Here is a 20,784-nt window from a genome sequence, read left to right as displayed (position 1 = left end):
TATTGGAAGGTGGAATTTAAAAAAAAATAAGGGTTGAACAATGGTCCTATAAATCTCGGTCCAGTCGTCGTGAACCATGCGTCAGGCACCAGGTTTAACCTGCTGTGTGGTCAGAGTTCCATAATGATTCAAATAGGATTCATGTCCCAAATTATTGCACAACGTTAGTCTAATCTGATCCACTAATGGCAGCAACCCTCAGGAACAACGACATAGACGTGACCGAGGAAAGAAAGGTGAATAGAATGTTGCGAAATGTAATCTACAATTTCAAGAATAGTGAGTTATAAATGTATGTAGATATTAATGACGGTGGCTCACGATAGTGGCTAATATTTAATATGATACAAATTGTAAAATAAAAAGATGACGCCTGGGTATATAATTAGAACATTCTAAAACACATACATCAACTCAGCAGTTTCAGCCCTACGGAATCCTATAGCTTGGCAGGGCTTTACAGTGCGACCATTTTACTCGCATATGTGCCTGAATATTTTGCTGTACAAATGTTTATTTAGGAACACCAGTGCGCATTGAAAAATTAAGGGACCTAGCTTTAATACCTCCAAATATTTTTCATTGTGCTCCTAAATTTCCTTGTGCACCTACATTTTTCAACTTAGTACTTCAACATGTACTCCTTGTAAAAAAGGTCAGCTTAGAGCTCTACTCGGCTCTCTAAATTGCATCCACGTAAATTATGAGGGAACACAATAAACGTTCTCTAACGGCACAGCTATTTATAGCCTATTTCACTGTGGAAAAGGGGCGACCATACATGTCATTTTGATACGATTTTCAGTTTGGTTTCATGTTTGTCTCCAGGGTTCATAAGGAAAAATCACCTAAAACAATGTGCATTTACAATCCCCTTCTCCAAAAGGATTACTCATTTACCTAGCTCTTGAGAATGCTGATATTTTTATCGGGAAAAGTAAAGGTGATTTTGCTGCTTGGAACTGGCAGTTTCGCGCGACCTCATTCAAATCCAATTTTATTGGTTACACAAACATATTTTGCAGATGTTATTTCTGGTGTAGCAAAATGCTTGAGTTCCTAGCTCCAACAGTGCAGTACTATCTAACAGTGCAGTAGAATCTAAAAACAATTCACAATGCACACATCTAAAAGTAAAATGATGGAATTAAGAAATATATACATTTTTAGATGGCATTGACTAAAATAGTGGCATTGACTAAAATACAGTAGAATAGAATACAGTATATAAACTCATCAAAAAAGAAACATCCTCCCACTGTCAACTGAGTTTATTTTCAGCAAATGTAACATGTGTAAACCATTGTATGAAAATAAAAAGATTCAACAACTGAGATACAAACTGAACAAGTTCCACAGACATGTGACTAACAAAAATGGAATGTGTCCCTGAACGAAGGGGGGGGGGGGGAGGGTCAAAATCAAAAGTAACAGTCAGAATTTGGTGTGGCCACCAGCTGCATTAAGTACTGTCCTCCTCATGGACTGCACCAGATTTTTCAGTTCTTGCTGTGAGATGTTACCCCATTCTTCCACCAAGGCACCTGCAGGTTCCCAGACATTTCTGGGGCGACTGGCCCTAGCCCTCACCCTCCGATCCAACAGGTCCCAGACGTGCACAATTGGATTGAGAGCCGGACTCTTTGCTGGCCATGGCAGAACACTTACATTCCTGTCTTGCAAGAAATCACGCACAGAACGAGCAGAATGGCTGGTGGCATTGTTATGCTGGAGGGTCAGGATGAATCTGCAGGAAGGGTACCACATGAGGGAGGAGGATGTCTTCCCTGTAACGCGTTGAGATTGCCTGCAATGACAACAAGCTCAGTCCGATGATGCTGTGACACACTGCCGCAGACGATGACGGACCCTCCACCTCCAAATCGATCCCGCTCCAGAGTACAGGCCTCGGTGTAATGCTCATTCCTTCGACGATAAACGTGAATCCGACCATCACCCCATGTGAGACAAAACCGCGACTCGTCAGTGAAGAGCACTTTTTACCAGTCCTGTCTGGTCCAGCGATGGTTGGTTTGTGCCTATAGGTGAAGTTGTTGCCTGTGATGTCTGGTGAGGACCTGCCTTACAACTGGCCTACAAGCCCTCAGTCCAGCCTCTCTCAGCCTATTGCGTACAGTCTGAACACTGATTGATTGTGCATTCCTGGTGTAACTCGGGCAGTTATTGTTGCCATCCTGTAACTGTCCCGCAGGTGTGATGTTCGGATGTACTGATCCTGTGCAGGTGTTACCTGCCACTGTGAGGACGATCAGCTGTCCATCCTGTCTCCCTGTAGCACTGTCTTAGTCGTCTCATAGTACGGACATTGCAATTTATTGCCCTGGCCACATATGCAGTCCTCATGCCTCCTTGCAGCATGCCTAAGGCACGTTCACACAGATGAGCAGGGACACTGGGAAGCTTTCTTTTGGCGTTTTTCAAAGTCAGTAGAACGGCCTCTCAACTTAGGACAGTATTCATAACTGTGACCTTAATTGCCTATCGTCTGTAAGCTGTTAGTGCCTTAACGACCATTCCACAGGTGCATGTTAATTAATTGTTTATGGTTCATTGAACAAGCATGGGAAACCGTGTTTAAACCCTTTATAATGAAGCTCTGTGAAGTAATTTGGATTTTTATGAATCATCTTTGAAAGACTGGGTCCTGGAAAAAGGGACGCTTCTTTTTTTTTTTGATGAGTTCACAAATGTGAGTAAAGCGACTAGTGTTCCATTATTAAAGTGGCCAGCGATTCCAAGTCGTTGTATATAGGGAAGCAGCCTCTAAGGTGCAGGGTTGCATAACCGTCTGGAAGCCGGCTAGTGATGGCTATTTAAGTCTGATTACATTGAGATTGAAAAAATGCTTCTATCTTTCAGTTCTATTTGTGACGCACCTGTACTGACCTTGCCTTCTGGATGATAGCGGGATGAACAGGCCATGGCTCGGGTGGTTGATGTCCTTGATGATCTTTTTAGCCATCCTGTGACATTGGGTGTTGTAGGTGTCCTGGAAGGCAGGTAGTTTGCCTACTGTGATGCGGGTGCAGTTGCCGTACCAGGCAGAGATACAGCCCGACAGGATGTTCTTAATTGTGCATCTGTAAAAGTTTGTGGCTCTTAGGGGCCAAGCTACATTTCTTCAGCCTCCTGAGGTTGAAGAGGCGCTGTTGCGTTGTCTTCACCACACTGTCTTTGTGGGTGGACCATTTCAGATCGTCAGTGATGTGTACGCCGAGGAACTTGAAGATTTCCACCTTCTCCACTGCGGTACCGTCGATATGGATAGGGTCGTGCTCCCTCTGCTGTTTCCTGAAGTCCACAATCAGCTCCTTTTGTTGATGTTGAGAGGTTATTTTCCTTGCACCACTCTCCTCCCTGTAGGTTGTCTCGTCATTGTTGTTAATCAGGCATACTACTGTTGTCGTCTTCAAACTTGATGATTGAGTTGGAGGCATGCGAGGCCACCCAGTCATGGGTGAACAGAGGAGTACAGGAGGGGGCTGAGCACGCACCCTTGTGGGGCCCCTGTGTTGAGGGTCAGCAAAGTGGTGTTGTTTCCTACCTTCACCACTTGGGGGTGGCCCGTCAGGAAGTCCAGGACCCAGTTGCACAGTGCGGGGTTCAGACCCAGGGCCCTGAGTTTAATGATGATCTTGGAGAGTGCTATGGTCAATGAACAGCATTACATAAAAACACATAAAAACGAAATACTAAGAAGTTGCTTAGGAGCTTGAAGCAGAGCTGCCATATCTGTCGGTGCCATCTGACACCAAAAAAAATATGGTTTCCTCACGCGTAAATGATTGCATTATGTTGCATTATTATTGTTGCATTATGAAGGTATTAAGTCAAGGTCAGAATACAGCGTACATGTAGACACCTCCGCCACACCTTCATTTCGTGAGATCTCGACCCCGACCGAATAGTGGGTGAAAAGCATGCTATTCTCATGATTAATTTCAAGGTCCGAATACACATAGAAAGAAAAGTGCATAAGAAGGGAATATGCACAAAGGTGCTGTAAATTCTAAATGGTTCACCCGATATGGATGAAAATACCCTCAATTTAAAGCTACCAGTCTGCCCTTTAACCTCATAGTATTGTATAGTGCTGGAGTACAGACTCAAAACAACAAAACATTTTGTCACTGGCCCAATACTTTTGGGGCTCATTGCACGTTCAATTGACGCACGCTTAACTCGGGTCGGAATCATCCCTGTAGATGCGTTCTGCAGATGTGTTCTATGGAATTGGAGCACAGCGAAGTAGCAGAGATTGGGCATGTACATTTTTAGTATGGCCCATGGGACAGAAGTTAGAATTTTGTCCTAGTGCCGAACCCGTATGAGAAGAGACCACACTGTCCAGTGTGTGGTATAAGGGGGCAGTAACTACCTTTTTTTTATTATCTAATTTGAGCTTTAGACATCTGAGACATTGCCTTTAGTGAGCAGTACAATTTGAATGGAATGGAACAGTTGTAGCCTTGAGCCTTTACCCTAGTAGCGTTCATACAGACATTCCTATTGATGGCAATGTGGATTTAGCAATAGTGTTTCTTAAACAAGATAAAAACCAATGATTTTCACTGTAAATCAACTCTGTCATGCTTAATGCCAGGGCTTGTTGTTTTACTGAGGCCGCGTTTACACAGGCAGCCCAATACTGATATTTTTTACACTATCAGATCGTTTGCAGATCTGATTGGTCAAAAGACCAATTTGTTGGAAAAAAGATCGGAATTGGGCTGCCTGTGCAGATGCAGTGTGTGAGGCCTCTGTGTGCCAGTCATGATAAGACTGTATGTAGGTCTATTGTTTTAGACTGTATTCAGGGAACCAAGACTGCAAAGCCCATTACACACCTGCATAAGGTTAGTCCGAATACCAACTACTGAGAAGTGCGTAGGAAAGGTGTGTTGGACTAATATTATTATTAGTAGTATTACTATGTTACATGCAAACACAAGTGTGACAGTGTGATGTAAGCTGGAGTCGTTAGACATTCACCTCAAAGGTCTCGGGCAATGCTGTAGAATGGTGCTGAACAGTGGCGGCTGGTGGGAGGAGCTATAGGAGGACAGGTTCATTGTAATGGCTGGAATGGAATTAATGGAACGGTATCAAACATATGGAAACCACGTTTGACTCCGTTCAATTGATTCCATTCCAGCCATGACAATGAGTCCGTCCTTCTAGCTCCTCCACCAGCCGCCACTGGCACTGAAGCATCTTGTGTTATGAAACTTACTGAATGCATTGTTAAAATGATTCAAGTCTGCTCTTGAATTCGGCCTTTAGAGACATTTCTTGTGAAAGCCCCTCTACACAGCACTAATCAAGTTTTATTAGTCATATATACAGGATACACATGGTATACATCGTCCAACTATAGGCTTACTTGCAGGTTCCTTTTCAACAATGCAACAACAATAAGAAATAAAAAAGGGAAGAATATGAACAAAAAGTAAATGGCAGTAGAATAGATAAATAAATGTAGCATAAGTATAGTGCAGGAAGCCACAATTTATAGTCCCAATATTTACATGTGTATTGGGGATGGGGGGCACGTGTATAAATTGAGCGGTATAATAAGAGTCTGGTAGCAGCAGTTATGTGTGTGTGTATTTGTGCTAGGGTGTTCAGCAGTCTGATAGCTTGTAGATACCAACAGGCTCAGAGACCGTTTCTATCAGACCTCATGCTCCGATACCGTCTACCCGACGGTAAGGGAGAGAGAAGCTTGTGTGTTGGGTTCTTGACGATGTTGCGTGCCCTTCCTCAGGCACCGCGTTAAGTAGATGAACTGGATGGGTGGGAGCACGGTTCCAGTGATGTACTGAGCTGTCTTCACCACCCACTGGAGGTCCGTACCAGGCTGTGGTGTAACCGGTCAGGATGCTCTCAGTGGCGCAGCGATAGTATTCGGAGAGACCCGGGGCGGCGTGACAAATTTCTTCAGCCGCCTTAGGAAGTATAGACGCTGTTGCACCCTCTTGACAAGAGTGGTGGTGTTGGTCCATGACAAGTCCTCAATGTGGATGCTTCTGCCCTGTTGATGTGGATCGGGCCATGTTCCCTTCTCTGCTTCCTGTATTCAACAATCAACTCCTTTGTTTTGCTGACATTGAGGGAGAGGTTGTCATGACATAGTTCACTTACCTCCTCCCTATAGGCTGACTCGTTGTTGCTTATCAGGCCTACAACCATAGTGTCGCAAACGTAGTGGAGTTGGTGTCGTGCAAAGCCACAGTCGTGGGTGAACCGGGAGTACAGCAGAGGGCTGAGGACACACCCCTGGTGGGCCCCTGTGTTAAGAGTCCGTGTGGAGAAGGCGTTGTTGCCAATCCTCGCAACCTGTGGCCTGCCTGTCAGGAAGTCCAGGATCCAGTTGCAGAGGGTGGTGCCCAGACCCAGGGCTCTGAGCTTGGTGTCTCACGTGGCGGGAACATTAGTTTTGAACTCTGAACTGAAGTCCATGAACTGCATTCTCACATAGGTGTTCCTCTTTTCCATATTTGTCACGGCTTTGTGAATAGCGATGGAAATAGCATCTTCTGTGGATCTTTTGGAGCGGTAGGCAAATTGGAGTGGGTCCAGTGTACCTGACATAAGTATTCACACCCCTGAGTCAATACATGTAAGAATCACATTTTACATTGTTCACAGCTGTGAGTCTTCCTGGTTAAGTCTAAGAGTTTTGCACACCTGGATGTACAATATTTGCCCTAGGTTCTATTCAGAATTTTTCTTTTCAACCATTTTTAAGTCTTGCCTTAGATTTTCAAGTAGATTCAAGTCAAAACTGTAACCCTGCCACTCAGGAACAGTCACTGTGTGTTGAGTAGATTCACTACACTGCTTTACAACAAAGGTCATGTAAATAAACACTTTATGGCAACCTTGCAATGAGAGGTTATTCAGAGATACTTTTGAAAGATGGGAAACTCCATTGGAATCGTATTAACGCCCATTGTGTATGTCTCCCATGTGTAGTCAATGGACCGCGCGGTACATTCTGGGACAAGGATAGCTCTCCTTCATGGAGTGTATGGGAGTCAATTGGGCGCTAGCTCAAAATACCAACATTAGCATGAATTTCGTCAACAAGATGTACAACATTGCAAATATTTTCAGAGATGTGAGCTAATTAACCTGTTCTCTTTAATATCGTAGAGCTTTGGAATCGGGACGTTGTGTAATTTCGAGGAAAATAGTTTCTCAATTCACCCAGACTTTGAGAAGGGATTAAATGACGATTGGCTCAGCAACTACGTGACACAGCGTGACCATGTGAACACGATTGGTCGACAGTCTGCTGGGTGAGGAGTTATACGTTCCTCCATTGCCCAGTGGGATTCCTATATCTTTTCTCTGGCTTGTTATCAGAATGGTACTGCCTGTTACGACAAGCACACGCTAGCTGTTCATTACGAAAATGTTTTCTTACTTAAACCATAATATAAATTACACTTTTATTCAATACAAAATGTATTGGCTATATATTTCAACTGTAAATGTAATGCCCTGAGGATTGAAATGTTAATGCAGTAAATGGCTTGCCGAAATGGTTCTAATCACATGTTCTAATTTAGCTAGCTAGCTAACATTCTCATCATGAATGACGTACATGGCCTGAATGATCTATCTGCGTCAACTAACTAAATAAGCCCACTAATATAATAGGCCCAGACAGTAATAGTGTTATTTTTGTATGAAGGATGAGTCCGTGTTGACTTTGGCGCCAGTCCTGCGTTTGCACATACCGTACCAGTCAAAAGTTTGGACACCTACTCATTCAAGGGTTTTTCTTTATTTTTACTATTTTCTACATTGTAGTATAATAGTGAAGACATCAAAACTATGAAATGTGTAGTATTTATTTGGGCTGCAATTTCTGAGACTTGTAACTATAATGAACTTATCCTCTGCAGCAGAGGTCCTCATGAGAGCCAGTTTCATCATAGCTCTTGATGGTTTTTGCGACTGCACTTGAAGAAACTTTCAAAGTTCTTTAAAACGTCCTTATTGACTGACCTTCATGTCTTAAAGTAATGATGGACTGTCGTTTCTCTTTGCTTATTTGAGCAGTTCTTGCCATAATATGGACTTGGTCTTTTACCAAATCTTCTGTATACCCCCACTACCTTACTACCACTACTCTGGACCTTGATCTCTTTATTGACGAACATATCAAGACTGTTTCAAGGACAGCTTTTTTCCATCTACGTAACATTGCAAAAATCAGAAACTTTCTGTCCAGAAATGATGCAGAAAAATGTTTCCATACTTTGTGTCACTTCTAGATTAGACTACTGCAATGCTCTACTTTCCGGCTACTTGGATAAAGCACTAAATAAACTTCAGTCAATGCTAAATGCGGCTGCTAGAATCTTGACTATAACCAAAAAAAATGTAGCATATTACTCCAGTGCTAGCCTCTCTACATTGGCTTCCTGTTAAGGCTAGGGCTGATTTCAAGGTTTTACTGATAACCTATAAAGCATTACACCTGGGCTTGCTCCTACCTATCTTTCCGATTTGGTCCTGCCGTACATACGTACGCTACAGTCACAAGAAGCAGGTCTCCTTACTGTCCCTAGAATTTCTTAGCTAATAACTGGAGGCAGGGCTTTCTCCTTTAGAGCTCCATTTTTATGGAATGGTCTGCCTATCCATGTGAGAGATGCAGACTCGGTCTCGACCTTTAAGTCTTTATTGAAGACTCATCTCTTCAGTAGGTCCTATGATTGAGTGTAGTCTGGCCTAGGAGTGTGAAGGTAAACGGAATGGCACTGGAGCAACGAACCGCCCTTGTCCGTCTCTACCTGGCCGGTTCCCCTCTCTCCACTGGGATTCTCCGCCTCAAACCCTATTACGGGGGCTGAGTCACTGGCTTACTGGTCTTCTTCCATGCCGTCCCTAGAAGGGGTGCGTCACTTGAGTGGGTTGGAGTCACTGACGTGATCTTCCTGTCCGGGTTGCCCCCCGTGTTCGTGCCGTGGGGGCAAAACTCCCTGTGTTCGTGCTCTTCGTGGGCAAAACTCTGCCTTGTCTCAGGATAGTAAGTTGGTGGTTAAAGATATCCCTCTAGTGGTGTAGGGGCTGTGCTTTGGCAAAGTTGGTGGGGTTATATCCTACCTGGTTGGCCCTGGAGTGTACATTTAAAAAAATTATATGTTTTAGATGGGCTTGCTTAAAGTCACCCGTGACTGCTGGCTAATGATCTTGTAAAGTTCGCTAAGTGCCGCCGTTGTTTGCTTGTGGCAGTGTATGTACACAGCTGTGATGATAACACACATGAATTCCCTTGGCATATAGTGGGTTTGTCATTTTAGCACCTCCTGGTCAGGTGAACAGGAGCTCGCAATGTTTTCAACTACTGTACACCAGAAATTGTTTGAGGAAAGATTCCGCTCCCCCCAAATCTTACCAGAAGCCGCCGTTCGACCCTTTCGGAATATGGAAAAGCCTTTTGGTTGAATTGTAGAGTGTGTTGTCCGTTAACTACATTTGAGGAAAAACAAGACACAGCATTTCCTGATGACCCTCTGCGATTAAAGCCATGCTCTGAGTTCACAAAGTTTATTTTACATACTAGGAAGAGGAGGCCGTGTAGCCTGTCTTTTCAGCCTAGCTTTGAGTCCCCCTTTCTTCTTTGCTGGTGTTGCATTAGGTCATCTCGGCCAGGAGCAACAGGAGCCCATGTACTATTCCAGACCTGATAAACTGAGTGTGTGTAGCTTCCGATTGATTATCCGAGTGTTTGTCGTTCGTAGGAAATTATTGCACGAACATTCTGAGCTAACAAAGTAATAATTAACACAAAAATAGTCATAAAGCAAAGTCGAGCTGGAATCGGCAATAGACGCGCACCGACATCTTGTTACCAGACTGCCTTACTTACATGATCTCCCGTGATGATGATGATGGTCTTTATTTAACCAGTTAGAAATGTATTTCTGTGTCATGTAGCATGTAGCAGTTACATGTCTGCCTGTCATGGTCCATCCATACCACCACTGCTGGTAGTGAATCAGGCAGCAGGGCCAAGCCAGGTGCAGACAAAGCAGGCAGTTACAGTTAGGAGGGAGGGTGTTGGGGCAGCCACAGCACCACCACTCTGGGCCTGGTGCCCATGATGTGATCCAGAGAACAGAGGTCTGATTGACCAGGCCTGACCAGCCCCTCAGGCTCCCATCAATGACCCGTTTGAAAGGTCAGGCAGGCAGGCCACTGTCTGTACGGTAGGGGCTCTCCGCTCTTGTCATGTGAGGTCAGATTCCATTCCCATGGCCCACCCGGTAGTGGCAGAGAGTGGCAGAGCCGGTTGGTCACTAGTCGTCTTTAGCTTTCTTTAGCTCTGGTCCAGGTCACATTCTTTCCTTACCCTCTTGGATCTAACCGCTGATAAGTGTCAATGTCTGGGTTTTATTGGAATCTAAAAAATGACTGGTGTTACTGGAATAAGATCATCCATCGCCTGCTGGATTTTAGTTTTTGGGTTTGAATATTTTAGAAACATGAATTTAAGTTCCATTTAATTGTTTTGAGAGTTTTAAAATACGATACCTCGTTGAGGATTTATCTTGTAAAGTTTCACCTTTTGAACTTCGCAAGGAACTTCAGGACTCGTGGGTTGGGTCCAGCACTAACAGAGAAGCTGGAATGTTGTTTGTATCCGAGTGAGGAGCTCCGGTCCTGTGCCAGTTCAATTATGGCCAGGCTAGGTGTGGTGAGGGTCATTCCCCAGGACTGGTAATCCCTCCCTGGGAAGCATGCTGCTGGTGGACAGGCTGGCCATGGGGCTGGGGCCCTGGGCTTGGCTGGACAAAGGGGGCTGGTGCAGGGCTTGCCAGGAGTGTGAGCGCCGCTACTTGACGCTAGAGGAACCAGACGGTGTGTTGAGTTCTTCAGACGGGGGAAGGGGTGGTGTGTAACCTATAAGAAGTCCAGTTTCTTGTATGCAGTTATTTTGCGTCTCAAAAAGTTGGGTGGTTGGTGGTATCTTTTTGTAGCTTGTATGACGGCAGCTCTTTGAAGTAGACGGCATCAATGGGGTTGTTGTACATTTGGCCCATGTTGTATAGCTGTATTGGGTGAATATTAGATCTAAAGATTTGATGGTGTGTTTGTGTCCACATCGAGGGTGAATCTGCCTATGGGATAGGCCTATATTGGTGATGGATGCCTATGGAATAGGCCTATATTGGTGATGGATGCCTATGGGATAGGCCTATATTGGTGATGGATGCCTATGGGATAGGCCTATATTGGTGATGGATGCCTATGGGATAGGCCTATATTGGTGATGGATGCCTATGGGATAGGCTTATATTGGTGATGGATGCCTATGGGATAGGCTTATATTGGTGATGGATGCCTATGGGATAGGCTTATATTGGTGATGGATGCCTATGGGATAGGCCTATATTGTGATGGATGCCTATGGGATAGACTTATATTGGTGATGGATGCCTATGGGATAGGCCTATATTGGTGATGGATGCCTATGGGATAGGCCTATATTGGTGATGGATGCCTATGGGATAGGCCTATATTGGTGATGGATGCCTATGGGATAGGCCTATATTGGTGATGGATGCCTATGGGATAGGCCTATATTGGTGATGGATGCCTATGGGATAGGCCTATATTGGTGATGGATGCCTATGGGATAGGCTTATATTGGTGATGGATGCCTATGGGATAGGCTTATATTGGTGATGGATGCCTATGGGATAGGCTTATATTGGTGATGGATGCCTATGGGATAGGCTTATATTGGTGATGGATACCTATGGGATAGGCTTATATTGGTGATGGATGCCTATGGGATAGGCTTATATTGGTGATGGATGCCTATGGGATAGGCTTATATTGGTGATGGATGCCTATGGGATAGGCTTATATTGGTGATGGATGCCTATGGGATAGGCTTATATTGGTGATGGATGCCTATGGGATAGGCTTATATTGGTGATGGATGCCTATGGGATAGGCTTATATTGGTGATGGATGCCTATGGGATAGGCTTATATTGGTGATGGATGCCTATGGGATAGGCTTATATTGGTGATGGATGCCTATGGGATAGGCTTATATTGGTGATGGATGCCTATGGGATAGGCTTATATTGGTGATGGATGCCTATGGGATAGGCTTATATTGGTGATGGATGCCTATGGGATAGGCTTATATTGGTGATGGATGCCTATGGGATAGGCTTATATTGGTGATGGATGCCTATGGGATAGGCCTATATTGGTGATGGATGCCTATGGGATAGGCCTATTTTGGTGATGGATGCCTATGGGATAGGCTTATATTGGTGATGGATGCCTATGGGATAGGCTTATATTGGTGATGGATGCCTATGGGGCTACATTGGCGGTGTTCCTTCACGCTCCTTCTCCTTGGCCCTGGTTGAGATGAGAGATGGGCGCAGCCTGGGATGTTGGAAGGAACTAGGGCAGTGGCTTTTAAATTTAGCTCCACAAGCCCCACGGCTGCAGGCAGAGAGCAGCTTTGCACTCTGAGCTGTTTTGGGCTCGGCGGGCCAGGGTTGGGCGGCGTTGGAGATGCTGCTCTACTCAGCAGTTAACAACTTTCACACTTTTCTTTTAAAAAACAGGCCATGTCAGAAAGGGAGGGGGAGAGAGACGTCCTCATTCCTAGGAGCCGTGTTGTTCTAGTGCCATAAGTGTCTTTGGGACTCTTCATAATGCTGCAGTGGTCTACTTGTTGATGATACGTAACTGGAGTATCTCAGGAAGCTGAATTATTGTTTTAAACCAATTTGTTGCACCATAATCAGAAGTTTAGGTACATTTTATCCATTGTGATGATGAGGAAGATCATGGTGAGATGGAGGAACATGATGACTAATGAAGTGCTTCATAACATATATTTATCCATCATGTAATACCTAAGCTTGTGTTGTTGCAGATGAGCCGGCTAGCCCTAGTGTTGACCATGAGGCCACGTCCATTCCTGCTTCCGCTGTGATATCTGTCGCTCCAGCCATAACTACAGCCCCCCCTAGCCCAAGCTCCTCCCCGTACCCTCTCATGCGCCGACAGCTGTCACATGACCAAGGTAAGAGGCACTCTGGGGGCGGGGCTCCTGATTGTCATGGTTAAGGTGCAAATACAGTACTGTCAGTTGCTGTGTTGTCAATGCCGTTGTTGTTTTAGTCATTGGTGGCATCTGAAACACTACGTATGCAGTGCACTACTGTTGACCAGATCCCCAATCCCCATAGGCCCTGGTCGAAAGTAGTGCGCTATATAGGGAATACTACAGTGCCATTTCAGCCGCATCCATTGCGTTGTTACTGTCTTGATGTTTCTGCCACATAATAGATGTGCCACATAATAGATGTGACAGAACTCGGTGCTGGAGTTTTCTGAGGAAGCATGACATTGACCCAGTTCTTTATACAGGCTTGAAAGCAGCTAGGATGTCTCCTCCATCAGTGCTAAATCACTTCAGAGTATAATTGGCTCTGCATTTGATATTAACACAATTCTGCCCTGTGATATTCAGCCCTAAAGCTACCTCAGAGAACACCATCACTGACCCTCACCAATAACTCTCTGCTATGCCACATTACTCTGTCTACACGCTCTAAAAAACACTGTCGTTGTGTTTGTCCCGGTCTCAAGAGTCTCTCAGAAATGCTATTCTGGATTCTGATGCCGAGACCAAACAAGAGCGGTCCAAATCCTGCGACGAGGGTCTAGATAACTACAGAGAGGAAGGCAGAGGGTGAGTCCCTTTTTTTAAATTTGGAGATGTGGAATTTGGTCTCATTTTCTACTTGATACTGTTCGCCAATGTTTTTGGTTCATCCTCCTAATATCAGTTATTTGTCTCCTCCTCTGTCTCTAGCCGGTCAAACAGTAAACACATGCCCAGTCTGAGAGGCCTGAGGAAGGTGAGGAAACCGCTCCATACAGGGTTTATTAACCACAACATGTTGGTTATCTTTATAACAACTTTAAATGGGTTATAGCAGTTCTATAAAGGTTTAACTAAGCCATGTTGGCTGTGTTTATACAGCCAGTATAATGGCAACCCAACATATGTGGGCAAAAAGCCGGTAATATCTATCCCTAATCAGAGTGCTTAACGGTGGGACATGCTGCTACTTTTATGCAACTGGTTTGAAAACAGTCTGTACTTTCCCCGTTCTTTTGAAAGGTTTCCTAATCACATTGACAGGATGTGTTGTATGGTTTCCTGGCTTTGCCTGAATCATCTTGATTTCTTCAGCCATAATGAACTCACCTGTCTGTGTGATTTTGTTACACTAGTCAGACAGGCTTTGATGCTCCCCAAATACCAGTAGAAAAGGACTCCCTGGGGATTTGAGCTATTTTCTTTAAGACCACAGGCTCTCTTCCTGCTGATTGTGTGTGTGTGTAGGCTCTGGATGGACACAAGTCATCTGATGACTCCGGTTCCAGAAGGGACTCCTCTTCAGATGTATTTAGTGACTCTTCTAAAGAAGGCTGGCTCAACTTCAGGCAGATCAACACTGAGAAGAGCAAGGTATATTTTCACACTTCTACCCTTGTCCAACTGCAAAATCACATGGAGCTCTACTTCGCTGGTCTGGTTATGTATCCACCATAGTTGCTGGAAAGGACAATGTGAAACAAAAATATCCACAATCGTGTGAAAAGGTTATCACGCACACCCGCCCACACTGTGCTAACTCTTTACATCTTCATGCAGGTCCTTAACTCAACATTTCGCTCTCTCTCTCCCTCCGTTTCTTTTCTTTCTTTCTCTAGCGTGGGGGTTCGAGGTCGTGGAAGCAGATGTATGCCGTGCTGCGAGGCCACGGCCTCACGCTTTACAAGGACAAGAAGGACGGCGTCTCCCACGCTTCCTCCCACTCCCACTCCGACAACGACCCACAGCCAATCAGTGTCAAGGCCTGCCTGATTGACATCTCCTACAGCGACACGAAACGGAAGAACGTGCTGCGTCTGACCACGTCAGACTGCGAGTATCTGTTCCAGGCTGAGGGCAGGGATGACATGCTGTCATGGATCCGAGTCATCCAGGAGAATAGTAATCTGGATGATGAGGTGGGTTCTGCCTGGCAACACTGCAGTACTGTGTTACTAAGCTCATCATATGATTATAAGCATTTCGCTGTGCCTGCGATATCATCTGCAAAACTGTACACAACTAATAAACGGTGATTTGATTTTTATACTAATAGGTCTATCCCACATTTGATTATTCTTTGCTAAGCCCATGTTTTTATCCAAAGGGACTTGCATACAGTAGCTAGAATTTTACTACCCACATTTTTGTCAGGTCCTACCTTAACTGCAAGGCAGATGTGTCAAATGCCAGTGTGCTATTTTACAGCCATCACTTGTGAATAGCCTCGCCTGCATCGGGGCTCAGGCTACACATCTTCTATTTCATTTACACTAGTCATTCTCACTGTCCTTGGTCACTAGTGGAAGCAATAGCTTTTGGGCTGAGAGACTCCCTTTTGTTAAACATTCTTCTCCTTGGGTTTATGGCAATGAAATTTGTCTCGGTTGCGTTTGGTGTCCTGTTTTAGAATCTCTACTAGAGCCTATTTATAATATCAAACCATTTTAACGTTTGATTTCTCATGCTTACTGTATGTAGGATCACTAGGATACAAAAAACACAAACATCTCCTGCTGGACCCTAACAAGAATGTGTTTTTTTTCTTGGCTTAATGTTAACTTGTCTGTTGGCTGTGAAATGAGCTAACAGTGTGCTTGCTTGTTCAGCTGTTTGCTCCCTCTCAGTTAGCCTTCGGTCTTTGTCTGTGGTTTCAGTCTCCCACAGAGTCTTTCATTAATGGGGAGAACCCATGACTTCCTAAATAGCTCAAACAGGATTCAGTGTGGTTAACTACTAAATCCTATTCACTTAGAACTATTTAAAAATATATATATATATATATATATAATATATTTTTTTGATAAGACAACATATACTTGAGAAATCTGAATGTGCTGGTAGTCCAAAGGTTATGTGAGGTTACTGCTCAGCCATTGAAAAAAGTTTGGGTTAATTAACATCCATGATTTTTCATTTCCAAAATCGTTAATTCTGTTTGTCCTTAGCTTGTGTTCCAGTTATGTGAAAACGGATTGTTTGTTGTCCATTTATATGTTTCAGAATGCTGGTATAACCAGCCAGGACCTGATCAGCAGAAAGATCAGAGAGTACAACACAATGATGAGGTATGCAGCAACACACACACACACCATCTTTATATGACCCACAATGCAACATCATTTTACACCCACTTATGCACAAGTCCTCAAATTCACATATTGTATAATTGAATGTACGATAATATGACCTTTTTTGTGTTTGATCCAGTGCCCCCAGCAGCAAGACTGAGCCCTCCCCCAAAACCTCCCGGCAGTCCCTCAGTATCAGACACACCCTCCTGGGGGTGAAGGGAGATGGCAAGGGCCAGAGCCCCCACTCACCCAAAACAGGAGAGAGAGGTAAGGTCATTATTACAAGAAAGAAGTTACTGGAAACAATGAACGCAGACCCAGTCATGTGCCTGGGGTGACCAGTGACCTGTTTCACCTTTTATGGATCTCGGCTTTAAAGCAAGGGATTACATTCACCACAGGTAGACATGTTGTGTCCTATAAACACAGCTGAAAAGCAGGGCATGATGAAGTTTCTAGCTATACTACACAGGAAAGTTGCACATCACACAAGAACAGGAGACAATAAATAGGGTAGGATTATACGTGGAAATACAGTATGTTATTGAAAATGTTTATCTTTGACTGTCTGCACAAGCAGCTGGATTATCACTCAGATGGCTGCTTTGTGTGTGTTCTGTCAGATGAATCCAGTCCTCCACGGGATAAGGCTGCCTGGAGGAGGGGCATCCCCGGCATCATGAGGAAACCCTTTGAGAAGAAGAGCACTGCTGGGGTAACCTTTGGGGTGCGCCTCGATGACTGCCCACCTGCACAGACCAACAGGGTAAGGGAGAGCGAGGGAGTGTGTGTTTACATGTGAGAGAAACATGGAAATGATGATGTTGAATGAATTATGTGTTTTGTTGCCCTTTGATGGTTGAGTAGTGTGATCTTTAAGAGAAACTTCCTCTAGACACTATTTGGGTTGTTTTTCCAGTCTCCCTACATAAGGGGTGTTTCAGACATAATTATGCACCATAGTGCACTTCTCTTTTTTTTTTTTTTTGCGCCAAGAGGCCTGCTTTCCGATCTAAAAATGAACGGAGTCTTATTTTGTAGCAGTTATTGTGGCCTTTGTTTCTCTGATTTGCACAGTCATGCTAGCTGCAAGTAGAAATGGTTGTCCTTGTTCAATAGAGCCATTGGACTTGTCTCAACAATGTTCTTATCTGCCTCAACATAGCAGGATATCTAGGTTGACTCATTTTCCCCGGCTTTGTAAAGACTACAGCTTGACGGGAGTCCTACTTCCTTGTCCAATTGTGTTCTGCTTCTGATGATTTTGTCTTTCCAACAAGTGCTGGACGGCAAAACCGTTTTTGATGTTATTTTACATAGGGTCACACAGCCCTATTCATTTGATCCAGAATACAGTGAATAGGAGTTGAGGCACCAACAATAACAATTGCATGACCAGCAAGCAGCGATGGGAAGCCTCGGTCAGACTCTGACCGGTGGTGCCTAAGTGGTTGCTGTCCAGCCATGCCGACAGAGGAATGTCTGTGCTGCAACAAATTAGATCGCAGACAGTTCTTACTAGAGAGAGTCACTGCAGACCTCATGGCTCGTGTGTGTGACAGACCATCAAGGATTTGACGCACATATGAATAGAGGGGTGCTGGAGATGTTAATCAGAACCTCCATGATCAACTGGGGGCGGCAGCCTTGTCCAGCTGGACTAGGAGAGCAAATGCCAAACGAGTAAGTGGTTTTGCTTTCTGTAGCTAGCTAGCAATATGAGCTCTCTTTTTACATGAGGCAGTGTTGTTCAGTACAGTGTAACTTTGTGATTGATTCAGCCATAACGGGACTTGCTAGTACCACTACAATCCATGTTGAGTTAGCTAGCTTTGTTTGCTATACCCCAAAAGTACTGTAGCCTAATGTTATAGCTAGCTAGCTAATGTTAACTAGCTCAGTGCACCTATGTTAACTAACTCAGTGCACCTCATTTGGAACAAATCTGGATAAATGTTGTGATAACAAAGAGTAAAGGAATGACTTTGGCTTTGACTCATTAGTCTTTGAGTAAATATACCTGTGTGTTGTAGGTAGCTTATCTAACGTTTCTGTGAGTGTCAATGTAAATAGTCCGGGAGGCCATTTGACTAATTGTTCAGCAGTCTTATGGCTTGAGCATAGAAGCTGTTGAGGAGCCTTTTTGTCCTAGACTTGGCGCTCCGGTACCGCTTGCCATGTGGTTGCAGAGAAAACAGTCTACGACTTGGGTGACAATTGTTTGGGCCTTTCTCTGACACCTCCTAGTATATAGGTCCTGGATGGCAGGAAGCTTGGCCCCAGTGATGTACTGGGCCGTACCCTTTGTATTACCTTGCGGTCAGATGCCGAGCAGTTGCCATACCAGGCGATGATGCAACCAGCCAGGATGCTCTCGATGGTGCAGCTGTAGAACTTTTTGAGGATTTGGGGACCCATGCCAAATCTTTTCAGTCTCCTGAGGGGAAAAATGTTGTCATGCCCTCTTCACGATTGTCTTGGTATGTTTGGACCATGATAGTTTGTTGGTGATGTGGACACCAAAGAACTTAACTCTCGACCCGCTCCACTACAGTCCCGTCAATGTTAATGGGGGCCTGTTCGGCTCGCCTTTTCCTGTAGTCCACAATCAGCTCCTTTGTCTTGCTCACATTGAGGGAGAGGTTGTTGTCCTGACACCACACTGACATGTCTCTGACGACCTCCCTATAGGCTGTCTCATCGCTGTCTGTGATCAGGCCTACCACTGTTGTTGTCTGCAAACTTAATGATGCTGTTGGAGTCGTTTGGCCACGCAGTCGTGGGTGAACAGGGAGTACAGGAGGGGACTTAGGACACACCCCTGAGGGGCCCAACTGTTGATGATCTGCATCGTGCTGCTACAGTAGGAATACAAACCGTACACAATGATTGCCCATGAAAGTCTAATAGCGTTTTTGCCATTCTCTTACAGACGATACAGCTTGGTAGTCTACCATTGGGGGGGGGGGGGTTGCTCTAAGTGGGGAGTGACTATGAACACCTCACTGCACCCCCAGTGCACTACTGCAAGAAGTGGAACTGTAGTATTTATTATAGGCGTTAGTAGAATATTTTTATACCTGCATACTACTGTGTAAACTCAGCTTGATCTCCAGAGCAAATAAACATTGTCTTAAATACAAGCCATGTCTACTTATTTGCTACATCTACTATTTTAATGAAATATGTTTATTTGCCAACAAATGAGTTGAAATGATACACCAGCTCCCTGCATCAAATATATTTTTTTTTATATGGCCCTTCTTACATCAGCTGATATATCAAAGTGCTGTACAGAAACCCAGCCTAAAACCCCAAACAGCAAGCAATGCAGGTATAGAAGCACGGTGTCTAGGAATACTAGGCATTCTATATTATACTACAGCATCTGTCTATCTGAATATGGATGTTGTGTTTGCTGAATGTTCCAGGGTCCTGAATGTGTTTCAGCTCGTGAACCTTGTCCTGTGTTTGGCAATGGCAGCTGGTGTGTCAGAAGTTCGAGCTCCATGACCTTGGACTCAGACTATACACTTTGGCTCTTGCCAGCCCCATGTGGTATTTTCCTCTTCCGAGTCCAATGATGTTGAGCTTTCATCCAATGGGTCTACAGGATCTGTACTACTAAAGCTGGCGTCAAGGTCATCCTCAGCCGGATTAGTCTGTAGGATACACACTAGTCGGTGATTAGCCAACATTTAACTACTTTACAGTTGTTGTCGACGCAAAGAATAATAAATGGTTAAACTGGATCCACCTTGACAGGGGCGGTACTACGTCCTGAAACGTAGTACGTCGCGATGAATTCTGGATGTTATGGTTTGCTTGAACCAGGAAATGTAAATGTCCCGTTTCTACCGTTGAGATGCAGAAATGCTCGTATTTGCTTGTAGTGAAGAAGTTATAGATTTTTATGACATATTAATGGACAGACATATACACTGAACGAGCAGCGGTTAAATTTCCCTTTAATGTGTGCGGTATAAGTTCTTCTTTGTGTATATGAAAGTGATGTCTGTTTCTTAGTTTATACAATATGTATAATGCTAAAGACTTTGTTTGTGTTGTGTAGTTTGTTCCCCTCATCGTGGATGTGTGCTGTAAGCTGGTAGAGGAAAGAGGGCTAGAGTACACTGGGATCTACAGAGTACCAGGAAACAACGCTGCCATCTCCAGCATGCAGGAGGAGCTGGACAGTAAAGGACTGATGAGTGACATCGACATCCAAGAAGACGTGAGTGACAGACACGCATGCATACAGTGTCTTCAGAAAGTGTTCATACCCCTGGACTTATTCCACATTTTGTTACAGCCGGGAATTCAAAATTGATATAATTTTTTTTACTCACCCATCTACACACACTACCCCATATGTGAAACAGTGAAAACATGTTTTTAGAAAATGTATTGAAAATTAAATACCGATATTTAATTTACATAAGTATTCATACCCCTAAGTGACTACTTTGTAGAAGCACCTTTGGCAGTGATTACACCTGTGACTCTTTGGGTAAGTCTTTAAGAG

General features: G+C 44.3%; 1 protein-coding gene across 9 annotated transcripts in view; it reads left to right on the top strand.

The window, feature by feature from the left end:
• LOC110508654 (rho GTPase-activating protein 21) overlaps positions 1-20,784 on the top strand; it is an 87,427-nt gene that overhangs the window by 51,504 nt on the left and 15,139 nt on the right. For all 9 annotated transcript variants that reach the window (XR_016492867.1, XR_016492865.1, XR_016492866.1 and 6 more), the window contains 9 exons: positions 12,952-13,101; positions 13,671-13,773; positions 13,897-13,942; positions 14,434-14,559; positions 14,805-15,104; positions 16,189-16,253; positions 16,396-16,526; positions 16,883-17,025; positions 20,332-20,493. Coding sequence is in view for 4 of the 9 variants with exons in the window: in XM_021589341.3 (XP_021445016.3) it covers positions 12,952-13,101; positions 13,671-13,773; positions 13,897-13,942; positions 14,434-14,559; positions 14,805-15,104; positions 16,189-16,253; positions 16,396-16,526; positions 16,883-17,025; positions 20,332-20,493 (1,226 nt within the window). In the remaining 5 variants the exon portion in view is untranslated. The remainder of the gene's footprint in view (positions 1-12,951; positions 13,102-13,670; positions 13,774-13,896; positions 13,943-14,433; positions 14,560-14,804; positions 15,105-16,188; positions 16,254-16,395; positions 16,527-16,882; positions 17,026-20,331; positions 20,494-20,784) is intronic.

Source organism: Oncorhynchus mykiss, chromosome 28 (genome assembly GCF_057628025.1).
Source record: "Oncorhynchus mykiss isolate SJ-2025 chromosome 28, ASM5762802v1, whole genome shotgun sequence".
NCBI lineage: Eukaryota > Metazoa > Chordata > Actinopteri > Salmoniformes > Salmonidae > Oncorhynchus > Oncorhynchus mykiss.
This window is presented reverse-complemented; position numbering and strand designations above follow the sequence as displayed.